The sequence below is a fragment of the Lissotriton vulgaris genome, chromosome 7, assembly GCF_964263255.1.
Source record: "Lissotriton vulgaris chromosome 7, aLisVul1.2, whole genome shotgun sequence".
NCBI classification, from domain to species: Eukaryota; Metazoa; Chordata; class Amphibia; order Caudata; family Salamandridae; genus Lissotriton; species Lissotriton vulgaris.
Genome location: NC_141695.1, coordinates 1,169,836,489 through 1,169,855,174, shown reverse-complemented (window position 1 = coordinate 1,169,855,174; position 18,686 = coordinate 1,169,836,489). Strand labels below are relative to the sequence as shown.

Below are 18,686 nucleotides of genomic sequence, written 5' to 3'. Positions count from 1 at the left end.
TCTCCTGTAAACTTAGTATAGTCAAACAATGTTATGACCCGTCGTTTATGATTTATAGTTTCATAACCAGGGACGAAGCCATGTTATTGTGGAGATACCATCTTTATTATAACTGAGGCCAGTCTGTTTGCAAAAATCTTCGAATAAATCTTGATGTTGCTATTTATTACCGTAATAGGCCGATATGACCATGGGTCCGTTGCGACTTTCCCTTTTTCATTAAAATACCACTATCTTAGCATTCCGCCATGACACAGGGGATATATCGCCACTCTGAACAATACAAAACATTTTTAACATTATGGATGCCAGCTGCTTCTGAAAATCTTAAAAAATTCGCCAGGAAGATCAGGGCCGACTGCTTTGCCCGAGGATAATGAATCTAGTGCCCAGGTTATTTCTCCCAGACTAATTGGAGCATCCAGAATTTCACGATCTGCAGAAGATAATGGATCAATTTTTACCTCTTCGAGATATCCGAGTTTCCGCTTGTGTCCTACAATTATTGCATATATCCTCAGAATACAACTTCTGATAACATTTCTGAAACACAGTGAGAATTTCCCCTGGGTCAATTACTAAGCCTCTATCCGGGTATATAATACCTGTGATCCTAGTTTGTGCTTCTTTTTCTCTGATCCGGACCGCTAGCATATAGCCCACTCTTTCATTGCTCTCGTAGAGCTTAGACAGCCAAGCAAAGTATCTACCCGCAGATTTGGCAAATGAAATCTCCGTTATAGCGGATTTGGCTATTAGGTTCTCAGTTTGAGCCAATTCAGCGTCCCCTCCCTCCGATAAAGCCTTAACCAAATGCTTCTCAGCTTTAGCCAGTGTATCATACATTTCTTTAGTCCTATTCCTCCTTTTTCTGTGCTTCCCAACCAAACTGTATAGTCTCACCCCTAATCCCAGCTTTCAGAGTGTCCCAAACATTTTGAATACCCATACTTCCTATTGTTTCACTAAGAAACCTAGTAATCCACCTATCTATATGTTCTATATAGGAATTGTCGCTTAAAAACGCCCTATTAAAATTCCAACTCAAAAGAGGTTTCTGCTTTTTTTAATATTCACTTCCAATACCAGAGGGATATGGTCGGACATTTCCCTGGGAAAATTCATAATTTTACTGCCCAGTGAGAGATAAAAAAATAATCCAACTGTGCGTGTGACTTATGCGGGCCAAAAAATAGGTAAACCCTGGATCATTCCCATCAACGTGTGCCCACAAATCTACCAACCCATCCAGCTCTTTTAGTTGACTAAGATCTAAAAACTTTCGGTTTACGCCCTTGATACCCTATTTCTGGATGGTTGGAGATCGCACAGCTCAGGTTGATATTAAAGTCACCACAGAGTATGATCGGGGAAGGCCAGCCCACCAATTCTTAAACCCAGCCAATTCTACAATTCAGGGTCATCTAGTACAGGTCCGTAAATAGAACATAAAGTAAACATACTACTGTCAATAGTACATTGCGTAATTGCCCACCTTCCATATTTATAGGAAATAGAACAAGTAAAATTTGCTAGACCCCGACGTGCAAATATAGCCACCCCTTTTGTCTTAACTTCCTGTTTAGTCCACATAATCAATTGAAACCTATCCTAAACAAAGCAACACCTGATGCAGATGTCAATGGAATGCATGGAAAAGGGGACAATGCCTTTTTTTCTTTTAGCCAGGCAGCCTTAGAAAAATCTGAAAAAAGTGCTACTTCACGTAATGGGGGCTGTGAAAGCAAAAGCTGTTCAAGAAGGTTGAGGCGACTGCAGAACCGTGGTCTGTATATATATTACAGATAAAGAGAAAACAGCACCTGGGTCCAGGCAATTGGTAATGCACAGCTGAAAAGTGTTGCATGGGTCGGAAATAGGGGCTCTTTTTGAGACCTTGTCTAAGATGTTATACTGACAGCATACTTGTGGGGGCCGTATTCTTGCCCTGCTTCCGGCACAGGAAATTTCCAATCAAGTGGGCAAGACAATGCAGGACGGTAAGTTCACCAGACAACAAATTCATCACACATACTTTAAGATTCACAAGAAAGGAATGGGAAGAGAGGGAGGCGTGCATATGGCACTTGAAAAAAATGACTGAAAATCTACTTACAGCCTTCATTTTGGTTGTCCTTGTTTGAATTGTAGACCTAAAAAAAAAGAGAATACATTTTCAGTGCATACAAATGAACACCTGGCTTCATTGCTTGCTAAAAAAAATATTTATATCAAGGTAGGCTTGTACAGGGAAATGTGAAAAATTCTGGACAGGCTTGGGGCAAGACAACGACTGGTATCTCGGGGAAACGACTGTCTTCTTAAGCCAGCCTGATGCACGACTCCACCGACCTTTCGAAGACCCGCAAGCCGGACATACTCCCTCCCTCCCTCCCTCCCTCCCACCCAGAGGAGGCTCAACGCCAGCCAGGTAGGGAAATGTTTGGAGATGGCTTGAAATTCATTAGATCTTTAATTGTAAAACTAGCAGCACCAACAGACATTTCAATAACATGGTCTACAAAAAACATTATTTCAACTCGACTCGACTCATCCCTTGTTTAGCCACGCCCCAGGCACTTCCCTCATCAGTAATCTGTTTTATTATTAATATAATGATTAGGAATAATCCTAACAATCGTATTTTTATAAAGCCTTTAAAAACAGCAGCTTTAGAGCACTGAAAATAATGTGCGGTGCGCCCCTTTACCGGTGCATGCTTTACTCTGGCTACCCTCCTGCCTTACATTATAAAGGCTGGCCATCTGCGGTACTTTGAGCGCATACTAACCGCACCACACTGACAAACCCCACACCTGGAGAAGCACGTCTCATTGTTTTAACATGTTTGAGAGTGGTTGCCGCTGGCACACAAAGGGACGTTAAGAAAGTCTCTTAGCATTTGCATGTCCTACACAACCTGTCCTCCGGAACACCACTGGATAAGCTTCCTGCCTATGATCTCTTCTTCCAGACTCTTTAACCAGCTGTTTTAATCCTCACTCGACCCATAACACCCCTTCAACTATCACATCTGAGTGCGACTCACACGTCACAAGGTGCGCAGTCTAGCTTTCTGGTTCTTCTCGCTTTCGTCCAATCCTTTGTTTGTCCCCTTCTAAGACCCACGTCCTTGGAGGATACTACTTTACGGGTGATTCAGACTCACCAGTCTCTACTAAGAGCACGTCTTTTTGAGAATTTGCCCCCCCCCCCATTCCATTACAGAATGGTTGGTGCACTCCCTTCTACTCCACAATCCCGCTTTCATGTGTGAGAAGAACAGGATGTCTTTATGCACCTCTTGTTTGTGACTTCCAGTGTTTGGGATAACCCTAAACCCCACTACACTTGCCTAAGTCCACTACCTAGGCAGGACTACAGCATTGAGTCCCATCTTTGCGATCAACAGAACATGAAGTGCCAATCCAGTCCAACACCAGTGCCAACTCCCTACACCCACATCACTTGGGTAGGCAAGTGCTCTACTCTGTACACCCCATCTAACATTTGTTTTAGGCTGCTTTGCCTGAATGATAATTCTAAACGGAAGGCCAATGTGCCCTAATGATTGTGATGTATAGTTTGTCTCAACCTTGCCTCTTTTACTTCTGTTGTATAAATGGTAACCCCTTGACCCCATTCGGTTTCCTCCATAGTGATTCCCAGATATTTACCCCCAATGTTGAGCTCCTTAAGTAAAGTGTATATTTTAATACTGCATATGCCCATTATCCAAGCCCCTCAAGTGTCCCAAAAGTTCAGTTATTTCTCTCCAGTGGGATCTCCTCCAAAACCATTTGTTTGCCAAATAGGCAACCTCGAAACTGTATTGATCTCCAAATGCTGTTCTTTCGCAGACCGTCTTCATTTAGCAGGTTCTCAAAGGAGTTCAGTAGTTTGTTCTCAAATAAGTCTCCCCATCTCAGCATTCCTTTTACTGACCACTCTCACATCATGCCTTATCACAATTAGCCTGATCAGATTCTGCCACATCGGTAATAAGTGTAATGGGCAAGCAGCAGGTCCACTTTCACTCAAATTATAGCTTGTTGTGCAATGTGGAAGGGACTAACCTATAACTGTGCGTTTCGTACTAAAAGTCCTCCGACTCTTATTCCATGTCAGAGTAGAAAGATTAATAGTGGCCTCTTCCAGGTCCACAGAAGGACTTGAAACCGTGGAGCGCCCTCAAATATTTATAAGAAATACCATTTTTTCAAGTAGGAGGCATAGTTTAGTTGCCACTGACAGTTTTATCAGGGTTATATTCCCTTGCACATTAAGCAAGCACTTTTTTAATTTTAATAAAGTTGCCTGGAATTTTTTTTAACAATAAGTGGGTTCATATTCAGCTGCAGCAACACCCCAGGTGTTACGAGTCAACGCAGTTTTAAAGGGACAATGTTTGTCCATTTTCTTTGGCATATTATTCAGCTGGAGCCCCTCTGCCTTGAGCCAAGTCACTCCAGAACCAAACGGGTCTCTTCTTTTTGTTATCTTTTAGAGTTTTGGATGCCTCACTGAAAACAAGGTATCTTCTTCATAAAATACCCAGTGATTCCTTCTGTCTCTTTGTATGCTCTGAATCCATTTGCAAGTGGTTCCAGGATCAGGGTGAAGGTGGGTTCCCCTCAGTTCAACGGTCAGTTGCATAGAGATCAGAAATCTATTCAGTGACTCCGTTAGCTTTTTCACTGAAAAGGCATTCTTTACGTGGACCATCCAAACACGTCCATGCTACTTGCTTCAGTCATCTAATATTGTCAGCTGAGTGGTTGGTAACAAATTATGCCTGCTCTTTGTGAATCAGCATTTTCAACTCTTAGCCTGTGGAAATGATCCTCATCATAATTCAATATACCCTTTCATCAAGAGTGGAATCAGCCGTTCTTAGATGTTCATGGGGGCTCAACCAACTGCTCAGAGATGTACCATTTTAATCCTTCTGATTGCACTTTCAACGTCCACCTCGATAACAAGAACTACAAGATATTTCTTACATCAGGAGACTGGTTGCCCATTTTCAAGTTTGTCAAGAAGGTTTCAAAATCTACCAGCCTTAGTGCAAGTTTCTCTCCAAGCAGATCATGGCAGTCTAAACTAGGGGGTTCCAACCATTTCTTCAATGTAAGCTACTTACATTCATTGAAAATCATCCCAAGCTAATAATAGCATACATTTTGTAAAAACGACCACATCAGACAATTTAGTTAACACCACAAGCAAGAGTACCAGGCGTGATCAACTCAGCTCATCACACATAGTTGCCAAAAGTAATGAAAAAAAGGCTTTGTTATACACAACAGCCAAAGCAGCAATGCCCTTAGCACCAAGGTAAAACTGTAAGGAACATCTCCCCAACGCTGCATGATTTGTCAAACATCCGTTTTAAATATATTTTGGAAATTGAAACATTTTTATAAAAACATAAGCTTATGAGTTCTGAAAATACATACATTCTCTTTACGCTTTTCAATTTTTGTTTACATAAATTAATCTATCCAAAAACAAGCTTCTAATTTGGTAGGTTGTTTGCTCACAGCAGAGCTACTTATAGGTAGCTGGAGATCTTCCATTATCTCACAAGATACTCGTTTGAGTACCTGGTCTTAAATGTGTATTTATCTCAAATAGGGCTTTTTGGGCAAGGTGAAACTACTAAAAAGACAGTTTAGTCTCTCCTAATGCGCCTTTCACTTTCCAAAATACTTTAATCGAAGGAGTCTCTGGCTCACTTAAGGAATCCCTTATCTCCTTGTGTATTACTGCAGAGGAATATCATGTCCTTTCATTTTTCCAATCTCTATGCTGAAGCCTTTAAAATATTTTCCAGTTTTGTCTCCCCCTCACCCTTTTCTGCCTTAATCACTGCACTTCACTTGAGGCCTCTACACTGCCAGCCATACTATCCAACACTAAACAATTGCAAACTAACTATTTCAAGCTCCCTGGCAGAAATCACTGCACATTAAACAGCTCCAGTATGGGAATAGAAGGTTACTCTCCAATACTGTCACGGAATCAAAAATACCATCGCTGAACACAGAATTCCTCTGCATCTTCCTTTCTACATAGTCAAGGGTGGAATCAATGATCTTCTCGTAACTAAAACAGGATATTATGTTAATATCTTTCTGTTCAATTGAGCACGTGCAATGTCATAGAGCCTTTGTTTTCTTTAGCCATTCTGCACAGGATCATGATGTTTTATAGCATTGCTAAAAACAACTGGCAAAGCTAGTAGGGCCTAAAGAGGAGACCTGTTTGCTTGCCAGTGCTTCTTCTAGATTTTAGATATAGATTTGTGATGATTCACAAGTGCCATCACGTCAGACGGAAAAAGGTCACTATGTAAAAATGCTGGCAAGAACATCCATGGAAGTGTACCAGTATATATCTGCTTTGTGGTATTCTATTCAGAACTGTAAGTCGCTTTAAGCCTGCAAACCAAACCTCAACGAGCATCTTAAAACCACCATCTGTCAAATCCAGATTCAAACCACTTGGCGTCCTGTATCTTTGGGAATGGAACTCACTCCACGATGAGCTATGGGTAACCAACTACATTTCCAAAACTATCCTAAAAACAAGCGTCCCTCAACTGGAGAAACACAGTGGGGAAAGACAACCCCACAGCTCAGAACCAAGCGATCGACATGGACAGACGTTTAAACTGTAGTATTTGTACTAAATGCATTTTTTTTCTTTTGTTTGAGTCACCATGATCTCATACAGATACCGGCTTAACCACTGAATGTTTTCACCCGAATCAATAGTTCTCTCACGTACCCTTCTTTAAAACCCACGTACTATCCACGGTAGAAGTGCTCGCTGTCAATATTAATAGATTTACAACGTGACATCATCTTGATGCTCAATGGCAGAAAAAATGAAAAAAAGACAATAAAAGGTCAGCATCATCTCTATTTTCTGAACACCAACAGCTTAACAACTAACTGGGTTCACACACGGAATACAGAGAACATGTTTACTTGAAGATACTTTTCAACAAGCCAGGGACAACTAAAATCTTGGGCGGCCAAAGGACAATGACATAGTCTTACAGGACACCAATATGGATGAAATCAGACTTGCTACACATTTCCTCAGATTCATTTATAAAAAGGAAACAAGAACGTATCTTTCAGTTATTATAAATCTAAAATAGTATCCTTAATTTTTTTCTTCAAAGATATTCAGTTACTGAATAGCTACAGACGCCTACACTTAAGTCAAACAGCTCTGCAATCCCATTCACATCTTAGGTCTTTGCTCTAATAGACATACACTCATTATTTGTTTTCAATCTGTTCTTAGGATCAATTCAGAGGATCATCGCCAAATTTTAAGGAAATTTTATCATCAGCGTGGATGTAAGGATGACCCAAGTATCACTGGCAAGTCCATTCTCTCGAGGAAGAAGACAATAATGGACACTTTATAACAGTGTTAACAGGTTACAATATAGTAAAATATACCACAGCAGTAAAATGTGCCTTACGAAAACACCTTTTTAAGTGCAACAATAAAATGATGGTATGTAAACACTCCGGTGTTGCATTTCTTACATTAGATGACTTCTGGGTACCAATTCCACAGAAATTCCTCTCTAATACCAGGCCTACCCGGTGTCTGACCGCATCATGTTTGGTATATTACAAAAGCAACTTTGGGTCTTTTCCACTCGTATTCCCTGCTATTACCCTCTGAAGTGTGCAGGTTGTGCAGATTTCGATTGGCTGAGCAACCCATTATCAAAATGTATGGTACACAAAATAAAATTCAATCAAAGTGCAAACACAGATTTTGGGAATAAATCTGGCACGACTTCTGTCTAATGTTATGTTATGCAGATTTGCAGAGCCCTTTATCACCTGGGAGGCAGGGCAGGTATTCTGGCACTTAGCAGGTGAGAGTCTAGCCATCCATAGTGCGTAGTGGGACTGTCAAAAAGCAGGTGTTCAGCTTCTTGCGGAATTCATGGAGAGGAGAAGGCTCTTATGTGTAGTTGCAGGCCATTTCATTAGGAGCGATGTAGAAGGCTTGTCCACTGGATCTGTTTTCCGTGAGCATGGATGGGATCTACGCAAGTAATAATCCAAACGAGTTGAGGTGTATAGAAGGTTTGTGAAAGCAAGTGAGATTGCTGTGGTATGCTGAGCCAGTGTTGTGTAGTGCCTTGAAAGTGTGGATGAAGAGGGTTTAATTGTACTTGTTTGTGAGCTGGGAGCTAGTGTAGCTCCTCCAGGTGCGGTGTGTTGAGTGTGGCGGGTGAGGGTGATTCTGGACGCTGAGTTCTGGTCTGCAGCCTTCTGTTGATTTTTTTGTTGATACATGCATACAGGATGTTCCTGCAGTCCAGCTTGCTTGTGATCAGGGCATATGTGATAGTTTTCTGAGTGCGAGCCATTTAAAACCTTTCTCAGCATATTCAGAGTATGGAAACATGAGGTTATGATGGCACTGAATTGGACGATCATTTCGAGTTTGCTGTTTATGATCCCGAAGTTCTTGGCATTGTTGGCCACCAGATAGAGTCCAACAGTGATGTATTCTTCCAGTACATAATGATTTCCTCTTGTCAGTATTCAGCTTTAGACAGTTTGTCTTCATCCAGTGAGAGATTCAGGCATTGAACTTGATCCAGGTACTCGGTGTCTTGTCTCTGATGAAGAAAACAAGTTGCGTGCCATCGCTGTAGGAAAGGACACTGATGTGAGAGAGCATGATACTGGCTAGAGGAGGGTGATTTGAGTGTAGGTTTCCTGGAAGAATATGCTAGAGTATCCGTTCATCAGGAAAAATACAGAAGAGCATTATGGCAATTTGTGTAACTGATTATTTGTGAACATAACGGCGACATGGCAGTTTGGGTGCACTATGGTTGCACTGGCCGCCCTTTCTGCACTTGGGGAATGTTTTTTTCATCACAAATCTAAATCTCATGCAGTTTCCTCATAGAGAGTGGTAATGCGCAAGGGGGATTCCTGTTGGAATTGATTAAGTGACAAAGCAAGCATATAAAAAGTCTAATCCTTGAACCTGCGTTTGCTCTGCTTCTAGTTCCTCATTTAGGCTCCGTAACAAAAACACCCTTGCTTTTTATTTTTAGGGTTGAGCCTGCATGAGCAGCATGTGCTAGTGCATGTGCTCTCATTTGCGAGACACTATTGTTTACAAAAAGGGATTGGAGCCCGCCCACTGCTTACCATTCAGCGGCTTCACAGTCCTTTTTTGCTGCGTCCTCATTAGACAGCGCAGGTCAGGTTTCACTTCCTGTTTCTTCTTTGGCGCATAGACCAAGTACAGATTACTTCTTCGTATCCCTCCACTGTTTGCACTGTGATTGAGGTTCTTTTTGCCATGTTGCTCCTTATGAACTCACCCACCCCTTCTCTGTGTTGCTGCACGTCCGCTACCCCTCCTTCCTGTCCTTGCTTGCACATCCACTCACAACCCTTCCTCATCTTGTTATTGTTGCATTCCCCATTGTCATTGCCCTCCGCTTTCCCCCACCGCTGTCGTTGCTTGTTTGGATTGGACTTGAAAAGTATTGCAAACTACTGCCCCTCCACATGAAGTTCACAATTTCAACTTTTTAAAAGCCCTTAGACGACTTTCTTTTAGAGGTCCGTTGCCTCCTTAAAATGTTCTTAATTTGTGTGTCCCAGTAGCACCAAGATTCCCAATTTAACAACAGCATATTTTACAGATGTCATGTGACATAACGGCCCTCTACCCAAGACGTGAAGATCAACACACGCCACTTTTTTTTATCAGGAGTACCATCACACCAGCCAGCAACTGCACACACTGCTGATATGCAGACACCAGTCCTCCCAATATGTTATGATAGATCCAATTCACAAAATACTCGATGGAAAAAAGCTTGAGGATGGAGTACAAATGCTTTTGTGAACTGCATCTACCACAATGCAGTGGGATGACTGGTATTGCGGTAGCGGAGGTTGGTTGGCGAGCCATTGGATGCAACAGTGAGTGTGTTGGAGAAGTGGGGCTTTTCCAAGAAAACTTGAATGTGGTATCTTAATCTCTCACCAAAAAGATTGTTCACCAATAATAAATGAACTAGCACAACACACATTCCCAGCAACCCTACATTGGTAGCACTTAGACCCAATGGCAGCATCTTAAGAACTGGGAGTACAAAATAGGTTTGACAACTGCATATACCATAATGCCTTGAGGGGCGGATGCAACACACCAGCAGTGTGTACCCACCCACTGAAAAGTCCATACGTCACCTTGACTATTAAGACAAGGGACTCGAACTGTGCTCTGCTCTCTCCAGTTGTATCCTAAGTTCTGTTTAGTTGATGCCCTACCCCCGGCATGCCTTCTGTCTCCCAAATATCTTTACTCTTTGCTCAGAATCATTCAAATCTACACTTGCTTTCTCTGATGACTTTGCTGATCATTCTTCTTTGTCAGTCTCTCCCAAGTTCATGATCCATGTAGGTGAGTCCCTCTTAACCATTCCTCCATGGCAGCTCTATGTTCACATCCCTCCACTGACAACACTATAATGCCATCTAGGCACCACATATTCCCACCAGTAGATCCCAAAAATCTTAAAGTTTACAGGCAATCTGGCCTTAAAACATAGCACTTTTATTTTTTTAAACACAGATTTTATTAGGCATTAAGGATTGCAAGTACGCATTACATATCAAATTTATATGTTTGATAATAGGTAATATATTGGATAATTGTTTGTGTAAGGTGACATTAATCCCTTAAAACATCGCACTTAGTGTATAAGATGACGGATATAGCATAACATTTCATTATCATGGACCACCTCTGTTCCCACTTTTCCACACTCCAATTTACACTATATCGGAGACTTCATTTAATGTTAATGGCTCTGCAGTGCCTGCTCCCTCCATACTAAACACACTGCCTTTTAACTCCTTCTACCATTATCCACTAATGCGTTGATATGCACATCCTCATAGCCAAATCATTGTTAACTAACACTTTTCTCTGACTGCTCCATCTTCCTTAGAATACCACAAAACCACTGTGCTCCTTTTGAGGAGCACTTTCTGGTCAGCTGTCGCACACCTACTCCCACTGAATCACTCTTTGATGACCTCAGCAACATATTTAATCAACGCTGGGCCTCATCACCACAGAACGCTGTGGAACATAAATCTTATGTTAAAAAATGCCAGACCCAAGACACCCACTTTTGACATTTCCTTGCTGAGCACTCTTCGACTAACTGTTACGCTTCTTGCACTGAGATGGTAACCCTCTCAATTTTAAACCCACCTTTTATCCAGCCTCCTCAGACCATGTTCTTTTCCACCTGACTCTGAACGTACCATCTCCCACCACACTCACATCTCTAAGAGCGAGCTATACTACACCTTCACTCCTACATACTTAGACCAAGATCATAATATTATTACTCCTCCGTGCAACTTGAAATCCTTTGAACATGTATATAACACATTGTAAGCTGTAGACCTTGACCCTCTATCCATCTGCACCTTGATCCCACCAACTTGCTGCATACAGCCCAAAATATACAGACAACCGATGCCTGAAAATACTGATATCCGATGCCTGAAGACCAAATGTGTTCTCAGAGTCTTGAAGACCTTGAGAAATACACACAGGAGCTTAACTTTATCGTTGCTGCCCTTCATGGAGCTAAAAATCAGCTCATTACCAAGGCATCACTCTGTGACCCCAAAATCACTAATTTCCCATAAACTCTCCAATACTGGTCATGGTAACCTCTTAGCCACTGACTCTGCTAGATTCTTTCACTCGAAGATTGTCAATATTAGGATCGCCTTGCCTCCCAAACTTTGTAACCATTTGTTGGCTTCTTTATCACTCTTATTGGCTGTCTTGCAATTAGGCATTACATCTTCTTTTCGGCTGATGCACGTACCAAGTACAGATTGCTTTTCAGCTTGATTGCCATCCTTCCACTGATTAAGCACTATTTTTATTTTGTATTCATCATGTTGATTCTTCCTCCGCCTACTCCTACCATCTAGTTCATTTTGCTTCTTCCCCTCCCCGCAACCACTGTAAGAAAAGCACTTTGACAAGGCCAGCGCTGGCCACCTCATGTCGATTTTTTTGGGGGGGGAGGGGAGGGGGGCTAGTGTCCTGTTGCCCATTTCCCCTCAACCTGCTTCCTGTTTGTGTTCCCCCTTTTCTCCCACCGTCCTTCCGTTGTCCCTGTTGCGCACCCTCGCCCACAATAGGGATAAATAATTGCTACAAAGCGGCCAGTGTCGGCCATGTCATAGCGTGTTTTTCTTCTTTTTGTACTTTTAACCATGCTGCACAGCAGCTGTGCTACAGTCTACAACGCTAAAAGACATTGGCAAGATATTGGTTTCGCTAATGCTTGCTGTTCCATATTTTCATCTATTGTAGTGCCAGTAACTTTCCAGATATTTCTGGCTTTCTCCATAGATTTGCTGGCATTCTTCTAGAATCTTAACCTTGGTGTTTATGGTTTAAAAACGTTTTATGCGTTCAGCAAAAGGCAGAAACCCACTTTAGTGAAATGTACGCATGCAAATGTTCCATTAGCTTGCAAATCTACATTAGGAAATTATGTGGAAATATACATTTGCACACGATGCACAGCTTATTTATGTATTTATTTATTTTTACACCGAGAGCCTCCTTTCCTTCGCCACCACCAGTAAAAGTCTGTGGTGCATGAAGGAGGCACCTCGGCCTTCCTGTAACGGGCCTAGAAAGCCTGCTTCGCGGGGTCAGGTGCAGCCTCACAAAGGACAGTGGGATTTTCCACACGTGTACTTCTGCCAGCAGCACAGCTTAATTGAAACCACGCAGCTGCGCGCTGGCAGCGCAGAACAATGAGGCGTACACATCCCGCGCGCGCGCTGCTGCTCTGACACATGCAGCTCAGCAATGACGACATGTGGCAAGCAGGTGCACTGGAACGGTTCTGAAGCCTCTGCCGCAGAGGACGCAATCTAACTGCTAGAACACAACAGGAAACCGATCACAAATCACAGGAGTGAATCTGAAATACAGGGCTCACTCGGCGTGCCCCTTTAATGTGGCCAACGTAATGGTTTATCACGCCCTAGGGGGACTATAAAAAACACAAAAAACTTGCTGAAACCACGGCGGCAGCCATGACCGCTATTAGGGGTGATCTGGGGACGCCTGCTCTCGGTGCTATCAACAAGTGGCTTGCTTTGTATTACAGTGTGCTTACAGAATCGAACGTGAAGGAAGCTACGGAACGTGGCTCCATCGACATGTACGAAGCCATGGATATTTAGTGTCTACAAGGGACATTACTGTAGCTTTTTTACTGCAGCTGACCCTGTAGTCACTTTTCTACATCGAAATCCCAATTCTGCCCTCACCGCAAAAGCAGAGATTCTAGCTATTTCCAGAATTCGGTACAACATTCCACGAAGTGCTATTCCACCACCTGCTCCCAGAAAATCATTGTTGCTCAGTCGGTTTCCATCTTCTGAATAATGCGGCCTCTAAGACCAAGAGTGCCCTTCGAAGCACTCTGCACAGCAGGCTGGCAATTCTATGGGTCTTGGGCAGTGCAGGTATGTTTTAGAGGAATAAAGTAAAACTAACCAACTATGTATTCAAAACAGAAGGTGACTAGTAGTAGTACATTTCTTTATTCGGCATTTCATGATAGAAATCCATAAAAGCATTTTTGTACACATTATACCATAAAAGTTAAAAATACAACAATATTTACAATAAAAACGTTTTTTCAGTACAAGTTTGAGAAGGGTTGCTTGGAAAAAGATCAAATCTTTTTTCATTAAATTCAGTTCATTATGATGAAAGCAATTTTTCTCTCAGATTATTCCTATGTTTAAAAATGCATTTAAAAAAGTTAACCATGTGATAACAGGTAATTTCAGAGTCCAGAAGTTGAAGGCGCAGCATAGCAGGGCAACACTGTCTTAGGTCCCATGATTTCAGCAGTGGTACCAGCCAAATTTTGCGATGAGCATGGTAATATTTACAAAACAATACTGTATGTATGGTGGTCTGTACAGATGTATCATCGCAAGGACAGTGGCCTAACGTTAGTTCCCAGGTGTTTCTCCTTGGGAAGGCTACTAACCGATGGAAAAGATTTAATCTAAATCTGGTTAGTAGAAACCGATCAAAAATGCCGATTTCAAGCGTTAGGTAAGGCTGCATTGTGGGGACAAGATGGACCATAATTGCGTGGTGGACAGACGGTTTCCATATTTCACTTGCGAGTCTTATTCCATCTAAATGGTTCAGGGCCATTTCTTTTAACTTCTTCTTGGATATCTCAATGATCTTTTCCGGTGTTCTATAATAGTCCTCTAGGCCTAAATCTGTAAGAAAGTTTCTGATGTAGGCAAGCCATTTTATGTCTCCCGAATGATCTAGTGCCATAGAATCCACCATAATTCCTCTAGTTAGCATGTTTTTTTCTGAGGTCCAAATGCGCCTCCATAGTAGGAGAGGTTGGATTTTAGCTAGGTCCTCAATATGGGGTATGCCTAGTTCAATATGGGATGCGTATATGGAAATTCGCCTTGGTGCAACCAGAAGAAATCTAAGAAAGGAGTTTTCTGCCACCTGTAGAGCGCTGACATCGACGTGCCCCCAGACCCCAGCCCCATACAGAGCAACTGCTCGGCATTTTGCATTGTAAATGTTCAGCATTTCCACAGGCGATCGTTTGCCTAGTTTTTGTGAAAAAGACATCAATGCAGCTATTGCCCGCTTAAGGGAGTGTTTTCTAGCGTCAACTGCCACTTTCCAATTTAGTTTATCATCTATTGTGATCCCTAAGTAGGGGTACTGGGCCGTCAGTTCAAGGTTTTGGTTGTTAACACCTTGAATGCTACAGCTAATTCTCCTGGATGCTGACTTTTCTGGATTCCCATTGTTCATGACGAGCTCAGCTCGTCATGAGTGTATGGAGGTGTACATCATGACGAGCTGAGCTCGTCATGAGCGTCCAAGGGGTTAAGGGATATGTTTCTAAACCCTTTTTTCCCTTTACCTGCCACCATTACGAAGGTCTTCTTGATGTTAATGTGGAGGTCAAGGCTGCCCATGAAATCCGCATACCTAGTTAGCGCTTTTTGCAGCTCACGTGGGGTACGGGCCAAGATGACAGCGTCGTCCTCATAGAGCAGAGCGGGAAGAGGGCGTGACTTTACTTGGGGGAGGTCTTGTGCCCCCTCAAAAGTTCCATCTCCAGGCTATTTGTGTATAAGGAGAATAGGAAGGGGGCCAAGACACAACCCTGCCTCACTCCACGCTCTACTCCAAAAGACGCGGTCAACTCGCCCCTGACACCATAACGTACTCTTGCTGAGGCCTTGGAGTATAGTTCCCTTAAAAAGTCTAAGAGTGGGGGGTCCACACCCATTTGTGATAGGACTAGCCATAGCTTGGTATGGGACACGCAGAGGTCGACATACACCATGTAGAGTTTATCTTTTTTTGCATGGATATATTTTCCCACAATTATTGACAGATTTAGAGCCTGCTCCACTGTACCAAACCCCTCCCAAAAGCCAAATTGTAAGTCTGACAATACCCCCCTATCCTCTGCCCATTGTTGGAGGCGCTCGAGTATGACCTTACCCACTGAATCCAACAGTGATATTGGACGGTAGCAGGTAGGGTCCTGGCGGTTTCCTTTTTTGAAGATCGGGACCATGACAGACTTGGTCCAAGATTCCAGGAGCCCTTTTTTTGCAGCTGCCGTACACACCCTGGTCAATATAGGGGCCCATAGGTCTGTGTTATATTTAAAAATGTCCACCGGGACTCGTCAGGGCCCGGAGCTTTTCCATTTTTACTTAAATTCATGGCCTTAAGGACTTCAGAAATATCAAATTCTATTTGGATAGGGTAGTCAACAACTGGTTGAGTTATTTCTTCACTCTCAGAAAGCGTCTGTTTCCTAAAGAATTTTGAGAAGTGAGAAATCCAGGCTCCTTCTTCTATGGCTCCTTCTATTTTTGGGAGGTTATCGTCCGCTAGAAAAGGGGATTTTACTACTCGCCAAAAAGCCGCACTGTTTTTCTGTAGGGCGCTTTTATGTAGTTCATCCCAGAGGGTCTGCTTTAACTCGGCTTTTCTCTGCTTTCGAGCGGAGAGATATTCCTTTCTAAGTCTGGCTATTATCCATGGGTCTCTATTTTCGTTATTCAGGGCCAGTTTAAGCTTAGTATGTGCCGAGGTGCAGCTGTGGTTAAACCAACCTCTTTTGTTTAAAGTTTCTACCTTTGATGTTTTTGTCAAGAGGCCCTTGATGACAGTTAGAATTTTACAGAAGTTGATTATAACTTCCTCCTCTGTCACAGTTAAATCAAGGCATTTTATGATGTAAGGGTATGCTGCTTTGATCACTTCCTCTGTAATTTGCCCAGGGTCTATTTTCCCCCATTTTAGGCTATACCCGCTTACCTGTGCCAATTGTAAGTTATTCTGATTCAAAGCTTGGCCTATCGTCATCTCAAGAGATTGTTGGTATAATAAGTTGAGTTCTATCCTTATGGCAAGGTGTTTGATAGAGTCTCAACTTGTTTAATCTTGTTGAAGCCCATCTGATGTGAGAACATAATCAACAGTGGACTGGTAACCCCTCTCTACGTATGTCGACTCTGGCTTTCTTGTTTTTGGGTTTAAGTTATTAACTATTATAAGTCCCAGGTCATTCATGGCTATGCCGGATTTAGGATGACAGAAATGAATAAGGGGAATGTCCTGGTCCTTAATCATTTCAGTGCAATTTTTGTTAAGGCAGGGGTGCAGATTAAAGTCCCCTCCCCATAAGAAGAAGACAGCACCTTTCCCTCGTTTCATCTGTCTAAGATAGGAGAGTTTTTCGGTTAGGTTTAGTATTACTCTCATGAATTCTCCTTCCTCCAAGTTATTGTAGAAGTTAATGAGTACGACAGTCTCATTTTTTGGTAGGGAGAGGGAAAGAAGCTGAAAATGTGTGTCCAATTCAAGAGTGGTTATTTTTATTTGGGCAGTGTTCGCTATATAAATTGTTAATCCCCCCTTTGCTCTGCCCATGTTCCCAACCAAAGCTGGAGAAAAGAACGTCCTAAAACCCAGAAAATGCAGTTCCGTTGATGACCAAGTCTCCTGGAGACATACAATTTGGTGCCTGTCTAGGAAACTTATGGCAGTACGGTCCTCAAACTTGGGGCAGAGACCGGCAATGTTCCAAGACACGACACTTAGAGTTTGGGGATCTCTAGTTGGGGTCTTAGTTATTTGTGATCCACTATTACCCTCTAATTCCCTTTTTTTGGGCCTGAGATGTTTTTTATCCTGTGATGGTCAGTCAACTAGCTCAAGGCCACTATATCTATTCGACATTGGGATACCGTTCCAGCCCTCCCAGGGTAGTGGTTCTCTATAGGGATCCCTGTGGTAAGGTCCTCCCCAGTCGTCCCTATCTCTACCCCGATGTCGAGGACCTACTGTATGCCAGGATCCATCGTAATGATAACCATTTCGACTTCGAGGGGTGAAGAAGGATAGGCGCTTTGTTCCTATAGCCCCAGTTGGGGTCTGGTAGTCCCATAAACAGATGTGATCAACTAATCTGGGATCATCAAAGGTGATAAGGACACAGTCGCCTTGTATCGTTTTTTTACCATGTCCTACCCAGGGGGCTCTTCTTACCATTAGGATCTTAGGTGAACAGTAAGGAGGAGGTGGGCGATTTACATTTAACCAATGTTGGACCTTATTCTTTAGCGACCAGGTTGCTTTGTTTGTTTGGTCTCCCAGTTCTGGTACGCCAGTCATTACGACTGTGAAAGGACTGGCCTCCGGGGGGAGGTTGACGGAAAATCTTCCATCATGGGGTCCTCTATCCCACCCTTTATTCGACTGTGTAGCTGGTGTTTTTGAATCTATGTTATTATGTGCCGAGTTAGTGTTAGTAATATTGATCGGAGTATTGCTTAGGGTGTTATCTAATATCTTTTTTTTGGTCACTAGCGGTTGGACTGGTTTAGCTACTGATGGAATAGGTTGTTTGTTTTGAGCATTTGAAATTGCAGAGGGCTGCTTGACTCCCCCTGTTTTTTGTCCCAGTTGGTACATTTTAGTTTTTGCAGGAGTTGTCAAGTCAGCTAACGCTTTTTCTATTCGTCCCAGTCTCAATTCTAATGGTTTGAGTAAATGTTTGAGAAGGTCTCCAATTTTGGTAAGTAGGTGGTCATTGGGATCCGTGTTAGCGTCTACCTCCTTATCTAATGGGAGGCCAGTTATAATTTCCCCGGTAATAGGGGCCGGGGTATCAGGTAGTGCCTGATGAACAATCACATTGGGAATTTCCTGGTCTCTTCTCTGTGGTATAGTGGTTCGAGTCTCTCCTGTCTTGTTAGGAATCTTAAGTATTTTTTTAGACTTTTGATTGTTCGAGGCTATAGGTTTTTTCTTACTTATTGCACCCTCCCTCCTCCCTCTTGACGGTCTTGTTTCCTCTGGGGTAGTTTCAATCACTAGGTCTGGGGTTTGTTCTAGGTCCAATGATAGTTGTGAGTCGGAGAGCTGTGAAACCGATAGATCCACCATGGTTGGAAGGCTGAGCCTTTGGCCACAGGCTTCACTCGGTCCAGGGTCACTACGTTGCTCCGGCGTTCGTGCATCCG

At 42.7% G+C, this 18,686-nt stretch overlaps 1 protein-coding gene across 6 annotated transcripts in view; it reads right to left on the bottom strand.

The window, feature by feature from the left end:
• Positions 1-18,686, bottom strand: part of ARHGAP26 (Rho GTPase activating protein 26) — a 2,045,367-nt gene that overhangs the window by 1,223,634 nt on the left and 803,047 nt on the right. For all 6 annotated transcript variants that reach the window (XM_086931644.1, XM_086931645.1, XM_086931643.1 and 3 more), the window contains exon 12: positions 2,117-2,153. In XM_086931644.1, the coding sequence (XP_086787770.1) occupies positions 2,117-2,153 (37 nt within the window). The remainder of the gene's footprint in view (positions 1-2,116; positions 2,154-18,686) is intronic.